The 12,577-nt window shown below is 59.2% G+C and overlaps 1 protein-coding gene across 2 annotated transcripts; it reads right to left on the minus strand.

Annotated features, from left to right (window-relative positions):
- Positions 1 to 1,725: 1,725 nt before the first annotated feature.
- Positions 1,726 to 12,249, minus strand: EIF4B (eukaryotic translation initiation factor 4B). 2 transcript variants are annotated; one of them, XM_054295207.1, is made up of 15 exons: positions 12,197 to 12,249; positions 9,205 to 9,342; positions 7,526 to 7,734; positions 6,408 to 6,524; positions 6,160 to 6,214; positions 5,847 to 5,990; positions 5,342 to 5,452; positions 5,014 to 5,181; positions 4,363 to 4,597; positions 3,847 to 3,965; positions 3,558 to 3,768; positions 2,915 to 2,982; positions 2,552 to 2,639; positions 2,403 to 2,457; positions 1,726 to 1,914 (listed from the first exon to the last, which is right to left on the minus strand). In XM_054295207.1, exons 1-15 carry the CDS (start codon positions 12,207 to 12,209, stop codon positions 1,837 to 1,839), a joined length of 1,809 nt encoding a protein of 602 aa, XP_054151182.1. In that variant the 5' UTR covers positions 12,210 to 12,249; the 3' UTR covers positions 1,726 to 1,836. The 2 variants fall into 2 exon arrangements, with proteins under 2 accessions (XP_054151182.1, XP_054151181.1); XM_054295206.1 differs by having other exon boundaries at positions 2,552 to 2,642.
- Between the last annotated feature and the right edge of the window lie 328 nt (positions 12,250 to 12,577).

A 12,577-nucleotide genomic window follows, 5' to 3' on the forward strand; every position in this document is an offset into this window, starting at 1 on the left:
TGTTGGTTCGGGGGCCTCAAGAGACCCCAGCGTCTCGGGCTGGGCTCCCCAGGGGGTGCAGGGACCCCAAACCCCTCCCGTGCGAGGCCCCTGGCGGGGGAGCTCCTTTCAAGGGGAGGAATTGGTGTTCAGGGGTTTTGGGGAGCGTTGGGGTGGGGGTTATTGAAGGAGGAGAGGATTTAGGGTGCAAAGAGGGTTTTGGGGTGCAGGGCCGGTTTTGAGAGCGGGTTATTGTGCAGGGGCCGTTGGGGTGCAGGGAGGGGATTGGGGTTCAGGAGGGGAATTGGGGAGGGGCTTTTGGGGGTGCAAGAAGAGGATTTGGGTTTGAGGTTTTCGAGGCGCAGAGGGGATTGAGGGGCCGGTTGGGGTCCCCTTCTCCCGGCCCTTGGGGTCCTACCCCCGCCCCCATCCCGGCCAGGACAGACCCCCCTTTGTGGGGCTGGAGCCGCCGGGGGGGGGGGGGCCCGCATTCCAGCGGTGGGGGAGGCGGTTCCAGCATTCCAGCGGTTGGGATTGGGAAGCCGGGAAAGAGGAAGGGCCGGGGGGGGGGGGGGGCGGCATCCCGGGGCTCGGTGCTGTGCCCGCGTCCCCAATTAATCACCGTTAATTAACGGGGGCGGAGGAGGAATGGAAGGACGCAAAGAAGGAAGGATCAGGATGAAGGTGAAGGAGGAAAAATGAAAAAGGAGAGGAAGAGGATGAAGAATTAGGGATGAGGAGGAAGAAGATAGAAGGATAGAAGGTGGAGAAAAGCGAAGGAGGAAGAAGAATGGGAGGAGGGACAGAGGGAAGGAGGAAGAAGGAAAAAGAAGGAAGGAGGAGGAAGAAAATGAGGTGGAAGTTGAAGGGGAAGCAGGAGATGGAATGATGGAGAGGAGGAATAAATAAGGAAGTGGAAGAGGAAAGGGGGGAAGAACTGGAGAGGATGGAAGGAAGGAGGAGGATGGAGGAGGAGAAAAGGCAGGAAGAAGGAAGGAATGAAGAAGAATGAGGAAGGAGGAGGAAAGACGGAATGAGGGGACAGAAGGATGCAAGAAGCAAAAAGGAAGCCCAGAGAAAGGAACACCAACGTGAGGACAGGAAATTCCCCCTGGGGGGCTTTGGGAACTGCCCCGCTCCCCTCCAAGGCGGGGAGGAGAAGGGCAGAAGGATTTGGGGCCTTTCTGTTCTTTTTCAGCTCATTTTATTGGAGAAAACAAACAGCCCCCAGCCTGGGGGAGAACCCCAAAACTCCCCCAGGACCTCCCAAAACCTCTGGGAAGGTTCTTTTTACACATTTTTACAGCCCACCCCAAATCTCAAAATCTCAGAGTATCTTGAGGTTCTGGGGTGGAAATCCAGGTTTTCCTGTGTAAAGGGCAGGGTTTGCATCCCAAAAATTGGGTGGGGGAACTGGGGGGACACCTGTGAGCAGGAGGATGATGAAGGTGTCCAGGGGGAAATCAACATTCCAGAGGTGAGGAAAATGGGGGGCAGAGGGGGATCAGGAGGGGGGATTGGATGCCTCCCAATCCCTGTTTTGGAGGGGCTCCAGTGAGGAGGGGGTGGGAGGAAGGCCAGCTCTTCCTCACCCCTTATTCCATGAAAAACACAGAGAGGGGGGCTTTTCTTTCAAGGAAACTCTTGGAATTACTCCTCCCGCCCCCTGTGCTGATTTTGGGGTGATTCCCATTCGTTCATGGTGGGGTTTTTTTTTTGGGATTTAAGAAGCTGTAGCTGAGGGAATTGATGAGTTTTAGGCTTTATTTCAGTCTCGCCTGGATCAAGGTTGGGATTTTTGGGAATCTCCGGAGGTTCCCGTGGCAGCTGAGGAGGAGGAGGAGGGGGAGGAAGCTTTTACTCAGCTCCTTCTTCATCATCACCTTCATCCTCCCCATCCATGGAGAGCGCGGCATATTTGCTGGCATGGCTGAACTGCAGGAAAAACCAGGAAAAATTCCCAAAAATGGGATGTGAGAGGGATAAAACTCCCCAGGGGCTCACATCCCAAAACCAGAGGGTCACAGCCTCCCAAAAGGGACCATAGAAATCCAAAACTGCTGGGGAGGTTGAGCTGGGAGGGCCAGGGGGCCATTGTTGAAAAAAAATTCCCCAAGCCCCCCAAAAAAATCCAGATTTGCATGGGGTGAAGACCCCCAGGGAGTCATGCACCCCAAAAGGGGTTTCACACTGCCCAAGGCTGAGCTGTGGGGGTGGGCAGAGGGAGGGGGACAGTAAAGCAGAAAATTCCCAAAATATCCCAAAAAATGAGATTTGAGAGGTCAAAGTCCCCTGGGGGTCCCCTCACCCCAAAGAGGGGTCCCAGCCCCTGCTGCTAACTGGAGGCATGGGGCATCAGTTATGGTGAAATTCCCCAAACCCCCCAAACCCGGGATTTGAGGGGGGTCCCCCTGGATCCTTACAGAGGGGGGGTTCTCCTCCAGTTTCTTTGGCTCGTGCTCCTTCCGGGGGTCCCTCCTAAGGAGCAGAGGTCAGAGGTCAATTTCTGGAAAATTCTGTGTACCCGGGGGGGGGTTCCCGGTTCCTGAGGGGGTTTTTGGGGGGGTCTCACCTCTCAGGGTCCCCCATTCCTGCAGGGCCACGGCTGCAGCTCCGGCCCTTGGAGCTGCTCTCCCGACCCCCTTCAGGCTTCAGCTCCTCTGCTGGGAAAGGATGGGGGGGTCACAGCCCCCAGAAACCCCTGAGCCCCCCAGCAAGGCCTCAACATCCCTGGAATCCCCCCCAACCCCCTTTAAAACCCCCCACAAAATGCCTCAACCCTCCCAGATCCCCTGATACCAACCTCCCCCCAAGCTCCCCTAAAATCCCCCAAACCTCCCCTAAACACCTTCTGAGCTCCTCAAGTGCTCCCAAGACTTCCCCAAATCCCCAAAACCAACCCTGAGCCTTCCCAATCCCCTCCTCCCATTCTCACCTCTCCTCTGGGGGGTCCTGGGGGGGCCCCCATCATCTCCAGGGGGGGTGGGGCCAGAGGGGCCCCCACTGGGGAGACAGAAAAGGGGGGAGAGGCATCAGGGGGGGTCCCTGGAATGGCCCCATTCCAGGGACATGGGGGAATGGGGCATGGGAATGTTGGGATAGGGCCTGGGAATAGAGCACAGGAACATCCCCGAGCTACAGAAAGTTGCGATTGGGCACAAGAATGCTGGGATGGAGCCCAGGAAGGTTGGGATGAGCAGAAGAGCCTCCATGGGCTGCAGGGGTGTTGGGATGTGCCATAGAACATGGGGATGGGGCACGGTAATATTGGGATGTGTGGCAGGAGCATCCCCGGGCCACTGGAATGTTGGGATGTGCCAGTGACTCCATGGAATGGGCCACAGGAACACTGGGATGGTGCACAGGAACACCTCTGTGATACAGGGATGTTGGGATGGGCCCTAGAAAGGTTGGGATAGGCAGCAGAACTGTTGAGATGCACTACAGGATCATCCCTGGGAATGTCAGGGTCCCCTACTCCCAGCCCTTGGGGTCCTCCACTAGGGAAAAGCAGGGAGCCATGGAATGCTTTGGGCTGGAAAAGCACCCCCCAGGCCACTCCTTCCTGGGACACTCACCTGGTTGGGGAGGCTTGCTCCGAGTCAGAGCTCTGGGAATTGCCGGGGGGGTTCTGGCTGCTCCGCTTCATCCAGGCGTTTTCCTTGGGAGGCGGCGCTGGCATCACCTTCGGCTTCTCCTCCCGGGACTTGGGGGGCGGTGAGGGCGGCTCCTCCTCTTTTCCTAGGGGCTCATTTTCCAGGGATTTCTCGCTCTCCCTCCTCCGTGTGGCTGGGGGGACACAAAGCCGTGTGGCAGCTGCTGGCAGCCCCGGGCTGGGCGCCGCGGCCGCCCCGGACCCCGACTCACTCCGGCCGGTGGGGCCGGAGCCCGTGGACGTTCCCGGGGGTCCCGCGGGGCCGCTCTGGGAGGATTCGCTGCCTGTCCGGGATCGCTCCTGGTTCTCCTCGCTTCGCCAGCTTGGATGCCTGGGACAGGGTGGAAATAGGATCAGGGGACTGGGGAAGGGCTGCCCCACCCCACCTTTCCCATAGGATGAACATCATCCGACCCGAACCACTTCCAAGGATCATTGCCACCCATCCCGCTTTTCCATGGGGACCATTCCCTGTCCCGCCCATCTCTCTGTGGGGATCAGCCCCAAATTTCCTGAGGGATCATTCCCCGCCCATTCCCCCCTTTCCCAAGAAACCATTCCATATCCCCTCACCTTTTGGGTGGGATCATTCTTTGCCCATCCCATCACTACCAAGCAATCATTCCTTACCCATCCCATGTTTCCCAAAAGACAACTCCCAGCCCTTCGCACCTTTCCCAAGTGACCATCCCCATCCCATTCCCTCTTTCCCAAGGCACCGTTCCCACCTTTCCCGGGGCCGTCTGTCAATCCTCTTATCGTCCTCCAGCTGCCGCTGGAGTTTTTCCTGCTCCTTCTGGAGCCGCTCCTCCACCTCCCGCTCCCGAGCCGCTGTATCCACAGGCTTGGCCCCCCCGAAGATGGAAGCAGCCCGGCTGGACTGGGCAGCGGGAGCTGCTGAAGTTTCCTCTTCCTTGGGAGCACTCCGGGGCTTCAGGTTGAGCTTCGGTCTCTGGGTGGGACCTGGGAACGAGCCAGGAGATCATGGTGGGCATTGATCCCACCTCCAACAGTGCTGGGACTGACAGCACAATCCCTGTCCCATCCTGCCATTCCCAAGGAATCATCCCCTTCCCCAGCCCACCCTTCCCAAGGGACCGTTCCCACTCTGTCACTTTTTCATGGGAGCATTTCCATCCTAACCCACCTTTCTTGAGGGACCATTCCGTGTCCTTCCCACCTTTCCATGGGGATCATTCCTGTACCATCCTGCCTTTCTCAAGAGACCCTTCTCCCCCCATCCCATCCTTCCCAAGGGATCATTCCCATCGTATCTCACCATTCCCAAGGGACCATTCCCTATTGCTCCCACCTTTCCCACGGGATCATTCCCATCATATCCAACCCTTCCCAAAGGAACAGCTCTAGTCCCACCCCACCTCTGTCCTCACGGCGGAAGTCATCCCGGCCGTAATCATCCCGGGAATTCCACCGATCCATCCGGTCATCCCGCCGGTCATAACGATCCTCATAGCCACGGTAGTCATCGTCCCGGCGGTACCCGCTCCCAAAGGCTCTCCGGCCGCTGCCTATTCGGGAATCGTAGCCTGGGGAAGGAGACAGATCATCTGAGTCACCAGGGATAATGCAACCCAGATTCTCAGTGACTACAGTTTGGGAATTTGGGGGATTCCCAGTTACTCGCTGGCCATGGTGGGGGTCTTGCTCCTACTCTCTCTGCCCGTGAAAACCCTTGGGAATTCCCACCTCGGTCGTAATCCCTGCTGCGGTCGTCGTAGCGATCCCGGCTCCCAAACCCACGATCCATGTCCCGCCGTGGCCCGTCCCGATACCGGTCATCGTAGCGATCACGATATCCTGGAAGCAGGATGGGGTTTTACTGGGATAGGCACAGATTCCACGAGGAAGGAGGAAAATCCCAGTACTGCTCCATGTGGGAAAGGAGGAGGCCCCATTCATCCTTACAAACTGGGAATGAGCTCAGGTGGGAATGAAGAGTTTTGAGAATGAATGAGCTTGGAGTTGGAATGAGAGCTGAGAACAAATGAGCTCCAAATGGGGAATGAACAAGCTCAGGGTGGGACTGAGTTCTGGGAATGAATGAGGACCAGATGGGAATGAACAAACTCGGGGTGGGAATGAGCTCAGGTGGTTCCTAATCTCAGGCTGAGCAGTGTCAGGTGCCCCTAGATCTTGGGACACAGGGGAAGGAGGGAGCGCCTGGAATGCTGGGCCCGTTCTCTTCACTCACTGTCCCCGAATCCATCGTCGCCCCGGCGCGGGGGGTAGTCATCGAAGGCGTCGGGAGCAGCCGGACGCGCGCGCCAGTCGCTCTCGAACCGCTCTGAGTCCCGGAAGCGATCCCGGTCTCTGCCGAAGCAGCGATCATCCCGGTCTGCCAGGAGCCAGGGACACGGACAGGGACAAGGAGAGGCAAAAGGAGTGGGAAAGGGAATCAAGATTAAAAGGAAAGGAAGGAAACAGGGCAGGGTCAGGGCTGGGCCCTTGGCCACTCTCCCTGAATCCCTACCCTGCCTGATTCATGTCCTCAGCTGGACGCTCACCTTTATCCTGAGCTTGATCTGCCACGTCCACTCGTATCCTTCTGTTTCCTAAAGACTGGGAACAACAGTGGGAAGTGAGTGCTGGGCTGGGAATTCCCTCCCCATATCCCACCTGACCCTCCCCTCTTCCAGCTGGAAGCCATTTGCCCTTTTCCCACCACTCCAGGCCTGTGTCCAAACCCTTCTCCAGGTCCTTGGAGCCCCTTTAGGCCCTAGGACGTGCTCTTGGAAGCCGGGATTGGACTCACCTCTTCATTGAGGCTCAGGGCCTGGAACAGGGAATCAATATCCTCGAACTCCGCGTACCCGAAACCTTTCAACCTCTCGGGATTGGTGGGTTCCCGTGGGAGCCGCACGGCGCTGATCTGCCAAGGGAGGGAAGGCAGGGAAGCTCACCTCAGGATCTTGGCTTCCAAAGGGGAATGTGGAAGGGTGGCAGGATCTGGGATGGAGCAACTCATGGATATCGAGGGATTGAGGGGGTTCCTCATGCATGAGCAGGAAGACGGGGGTCCCACCCTAAACACTGCAGAACTTTCCAACATTTTTGGATTGAGGGACTGGGAAGAGAATCCCAGCTCTGGCAGCTGAACTGGGAACAATGGGAAGGGCCAGGTAGGCTCTGCAGGCTCCTACGTGGGCTCAGGGAAGCAGGAGCCATCTCAAAGCTCATCCCAGAGTTCCACATGGACACTGGGTAGCCCACAACCTCCTTTCCCTAGATTCTGGCTCCCAAAGTGTGGGAGCTCCTTGCTCATTCCTGATCGGAGCCCTGGGAAATGTCAGGAGCCACATTCCTAAATGACATCTTAGGGGGTCATGCGGTCCCCAAAGCATCCCTTAGATTTTCCTGGGATGGATTTCCTGATGGGAAACCTCTTGCAAAGCCAAGATCTTGCTCAGACCAAAGGAGAATCCACAACACGTCCATGGAATTATATTTAAAGAATGACAAATGCCAAGAAATAGAGAAAAGGAATAAGGAAGGCCAAGGTCAGATGTGGAGCTGGAGAGGGAAAAGCAGGGTAGGTTCAAATGGGAATAAACATGGTTTCTCCCAATTTGTGGTTTTCAACACCTCTGTGTGATCCATGAGCTTCCTGGTGCTGTTTTCTTTCCACCTGGGAGGAAACCAGCTGCCCTACCCAGCCCCACCCTCCAGTCTAACCTCCACCCAATTCCACAGGGAAATCCCCCCGCTGGAGGTTCCTCAATCCCACTGGAAGAGCGGGAATGGCTGATCCATGGCTGGGGAAACAAGGGATTCTCTCAGGATCAACCAACAGACACCCACACCCCATGGCAATGGAATACGGGTGCCTGGTAGACAGAGAGCAGCATTTCTGCCCTCTGGAACGTCACTCACATTAAGTCCTCGAAAGAAATCCTTAATGGACTCTTCGGTGACATCGTAGGGCAGGTTTCCCAGGAATGCCGTGTACGGAGGGGATTTGGGGAGGCGGCTTCTGTCGATGTTGGGCTCGCGGGCAGCGCGCGGGGCCGTGGGAAGGATGGAGCGGTCGATCGGAGGCGCCCGGTAAACGTCGTCATCATTGCTGTGCCACGTGGTGGAGACTGCGGGGAAAGGCGGGATGTGGGCACAGCCACACGGCCAGAGCCAGCTGCAGCTGACTGGGGCCACCTGGGGCCATCCTGAGCTGGCCAGGTCAGCTGGAGGCAGCAATCATCCCACAGCCCACCCAGACAGAGGCAGCTGGAAGCAACTGCAGGCAGTGGGAAGAAACCGGAGTCATACAGAGGCACCCGGAGGCAACTGCTGGCAGCACTGGTAAATCCACGGAAAAGGTGCCCTGAAGCCATCCAGAGCACCCAAGGCAGGGACAGGCAATCCCATGAGTGGCTTTCCAGGATTCATTCCAGCTTAGACTCCAGCCTGGCTCAGTGGGAAGCTCTGGTGAATCCGGTCCCCAAAACCTCAATATCCCACTGCTGCTTCCCCACTTGGCTGGACACTGAGTCTCATCCCTAAGGAAAACTTGCATGGCTCTCCCAGCTTCATTGTTCCCCAAAAACCGAACAGCCAGCGGATTTTTCCAGTTATGGATGCCACTGGCAGCTAGGAATGCCAACCCTGGAGCCTTCCAATCTGGAAGGCAGGAATTATGTTCCAGGAGCTGGGAATGACAGTCTGGAAGCTGGGAATGCCAACCTCAGAGCTCAGAATGGTGTCCAGGGATTGAGAATGCTGGTCCAGCTCTGGGAATACTGCTTCTAGGACTGGGAATGCCAATCCCAGAGCTGAAAATGCCACTCTGGGGACTAAAAATGCTATCCTGGCTCCAGAAATGCTGCTCTGGGGGCTGGGAATGTCAACCTGGCTCCAGGAATACCATTCTCATCCTGGCTCTGGGGATGCTGCTCTGGGGGCTGGGAATGCCAACGCCAGAGCTGGGAATGCCATCCTGGCTGCAGGAATGCCATCCTGGCACCAGGGGCTGGGAATGCCAACCCCAGAGCTGGGATGGCACTGGGGGCTGGGAATGCCAACCTGGCACTGGGGGCTGGGAATGCCAACCCCAGAGCTGGGAATGCCATCCTGGCTGCAGGAATGCCATCCTGGCACCAGGGGCTGGGAATGCCAACCCCAGAGCTGGGATGGCACTGGGGGCTGGGAATGTCAACCCCAGAGCTGGGATGGCACTGGGGGCTGGGAATGCCAACCCCAGAGCTGGGATGGCACTGGGGGCTGGGAATGCCAACCCCAGAGCTGGGAATGCCATCCTGGCTGCAGGAATGCCATCCTGGCACCAGGGGCTGGGAACGCCAACCCCAGAGCTGGGATGGCACTGGGGGCTGGGAATGTCAACCCCAGAGCTGGGATGGCACTGGGGGCTGGGAATGCCAACCCCAGAGCTGGGAATGCCATCCTGGCTGCAGGAATGCCACGCTCACCTTCCAACCCCAGAGCTGGGATGGCACTGGGGGCTGGGAATGCCAACCCCAGAGCTGGGATGGCACTGGGGGCTGGGAATGCCAACCCCAGAGCTGGGAATGCCATCCTGGCTGCAGGAATGCCACGCTCACCTTCCAGGTCGTCGGTCTCGTCGGCCCAGCTCACAGGTTTGGGGATGTAGGTGGGGCCCCCCCCGCCCCCCCCATCCTCGGCCAGGAAATCCGTCAGCGTCAGCGTCTTCCCCTTCTTTGGCTTCTTCTTCGCTGCCGCTGCGGGAGCGAGCGGAGACACGGATCAGAGCGGGAACCCGAGTGGGGAAGGGGGGAACTGAACAGGGAAAGGGTGGGAATGACAGAGGGAATGAGAATGGAAAGGGTGGGAATGAGAGTGGGGATGGGCAGGACAGAGAGGGAATGAGAATGGAATCAGAGTGGGAATGGTGGGAATGGGAGCTGGGACAGGAGGGAATGAGAGCAGGAATGGATCAGAAAAAGAGTGGGAATGGGAGGGAAGGGGAGTGGGAATAGGTGGAATGAGAGCAGGGACAGGAACAGAGGGGGCAGAGGGGACTGGGAACACTGGGGTGGGACACAGGACACTGGAAAATGGGACTGGGGACAGCAGGGTGGGACATGGGGCACAGAGATGGGATATGGGACATGAGGAGCTGACATGGAATGTGAGGTGCCAGGATGTAGGACACGAGACACTGGGATGGGACTGGGGACACCAGAATGGGACATGGGACACTGGGATGGGACACGAGGAGCTGACATGGAACACGAGGCACTAGGATATAGGACAATGGGATGGGACAGAAGATACCAGGGTGGGACACAACGCCTTGGGATGGAGCACAAGGTGACAGGATGGGACACGGGACATTGGGATGGAATGGGAGGAGCTGGGATGGGACAGGAGCCACTGGGATGGGACATGAGGTGCCAGGAGGGGACATGAAATGGGACACAAGGCACCAGGATGAGATAGGAAGTGCTAGGATGGAACACAGAGCACCAGGAAGGGACAGCAGCCACTGGGATGGGACAGGAGGAGTCAGGATAGGACACAAGGAGTTGAGAGAGGACAGAAGCCACCAAGATGTGACAGCAGCCAGTGGGATGGGACATGAGGCACCAGGATGGGACATACATGGGACATGAGGTACTGAGATGGGACAGAAGGCACTGGGAGGGGACACAGGATGGGACACAGGCACTTGCATGGAATATGGCACTGAGAGACATGAGGTGCTGGGATGTGCCATGAGGGCATCAGGGTGGGACAGGAGCCACCAGGACGGGACAGAAGGAACCAGGAACGGATGTGGGGCACCAGGATGGGATATGAGGAACTGGGATGGGACAAGAGGCAGCACAGGAGGAGCCAAGAGGGGACAGAAGTGACAGGATAGAACACAAGATGGAACATGGGATGAGCTGGACATGAGACACCAGAATTGGACAGGAGCCACTGGGAGGGGACATGTGAGGGGCCAGGAGCCACCCCTCAGCCCCCTTTATTTGTTATTCCCACTGGAAACATTGTCCCCAACCCACCCCCTGTGGGGACACACCCAGGCACAAGCTGTGACCCTCCTGGAAAACCGGGGCATTTCCTGGAAGGTGGCTTTGGATTCACAATTCCCTCCCTCTGGGAGGAACTGCTGCCCTCATGTGGCTCTGCCGCTGGATCTGGGACCTTTCCTGGCAAAAATTGCTGCATTTGCCAGGAAAAATCCCTCTGGGTGGAGCCAGGGGGGTTGGAGCCCCAGAAAAATGGTGGAGTCACCTCGTTCCCCCATCAGGTTTTGGGGAGGTCAATAGGAGTCCCAGGGGAAGCAAAACTGATGGGTTTCAAGGACATGAAAGAGAAAAGCTTGGAAAAACATTCCCCTCTTTTTTTTAAAGGAGAGATCATGAATTTTTGGATGGCCAGAGCTTCTAGTAAGATATCCCTGACCAGAGATAATAATAATTAATGAATCAACCAAAGGGCTTTAACGAGGATAAAAAGGATGGAGGTTGGATTGCTCATAGAATGGCCTGGAAATGTGTTATTCCATGGAAATCCAGCATGGAGAGCACCACCACCAGCAGTGTTTCCCCAAGGGAACTGGGAGAGGGTGGTGGTGTGTGAGACCCCTGGGATGGCTCCATCTTCTCCCAGTCCATCATTCCCTCCCCACTATGGACTTCAGGGAAGTGTGGGGCCGTTCCTGGACTCCTATGGGAATCCCAGCCTGGGACAGTGCTGGGAATGCGGGCAGCACCTGAGGCCCAGGGAAAGGCGGGGCAGGGATGGATCCAGGCGGGGTGGGGGCACCATCCAACCCCCCGTGCTCACCCCGGTACCGGGACCCACCTCCCGCTCCAAGCAGAGCCGGGGATCCCGGGAGATGCTGCGAGATTGGGAATGGAGGCGAGAGCCGGGTTGGAACTGGGGGGTGCCTGGTGTGCCCCTCCACGCCGGGCCCGACCCCTGGAGGGGCTGGGAGGGGTCACATCCTGCCCCGCCTCCCCCGTAACTGACCCCAAGGAGCCTCAAGGGCACGGCGGGCCCGGGAAGGGGGTCCCGGCGAAGCCCCTGCGGGCAAATGGAGGGGGGGGAGCCTGATCCCACCTCTCCCCCCAAACTCCCGGTACCGGGGCCCCTCCGACCCCCCCCCGTTCGCGGCCACGTGGGCGCGTCGCCCCCTCCCCCCCTTCCGCGCGCACGCGCCGGGCCGCGCCCGGCGCGCGCACGTCAATCACCGGCTGGGCGCACGCACGTCAATCACCGGCGGGGCGCGCGCGCCCCCGCCAATGGGAGACGGGGGGGTGTTGGGGGGCCCGGCGCGCGCACGTCAATCACAGGCCGCGCGCGCACCCCCGCCAATGGGAAGCGGCGGGAGGGGGGGGAAGGGCGCGCGCCCGCCCTGAGGGGACGCGGCGGAGGAGGAAGGGGGGGGGGTTCGGTTTTCCCGCCGCTTCCCCCGCTTTTCTCGCCACCGCCTCCTCCCCACCACCATCTCCGGAAGCGGCGGTGCTCGGAGCATCCCCGCGGCCGCCATCGGTGCCGCCATCAGTGCCCGCGGAGCTCCACGCGGGCCGGCGGGGCCCGGGCCCGCGGCGCAGCGCTCACCTGGGGCCGCCATGTTGGGACGAGGCAGAGAAGGCAAAGGACCCGGATGGCGGCGTCACGTGACCACGAGCGTCGCGCCCTGTCAGGGGGCGGGGCAAAGGCCGGGGGCGGGGCCTGAGGCCGGCTCGTTCTGAAGGGGAGGGGCCGGAGGGGAGGGACCCGCGGGACCCCCGGCACTGACAGCCCCGGGCACCGACCGACACCCCCGGGATCCCCGGCACTGACACCCCCGGGACCCCCGGCACTGACAGCTCCGGGACCCCCGGCACTGACACCCCCGGCACTGACAGCCCCGGAACCCCGGGCACTGACATCCCCGAAACCCCCGGCACTGACAGCCCCGGGACCCCCGGCACTGACACCCCCGGGCACCGGCCGACA

The sequence above is a fragment of the Melozone crissalis genome, unplaced genomic scaffold (genome assembly GCF_028551555.1).
Source record: "Melozone crissalis strain CALT ecotype California unplaced genomic scaffold, PUWL_Pcris_2 ptg000537l_1, whole genome shotgun sequence".
Lineage (NCBI taxonomy): Eukaryota > Metazoa > Chordata > Aves > Passeriformes > Passerellidae > Melozone > Melozone crissalis.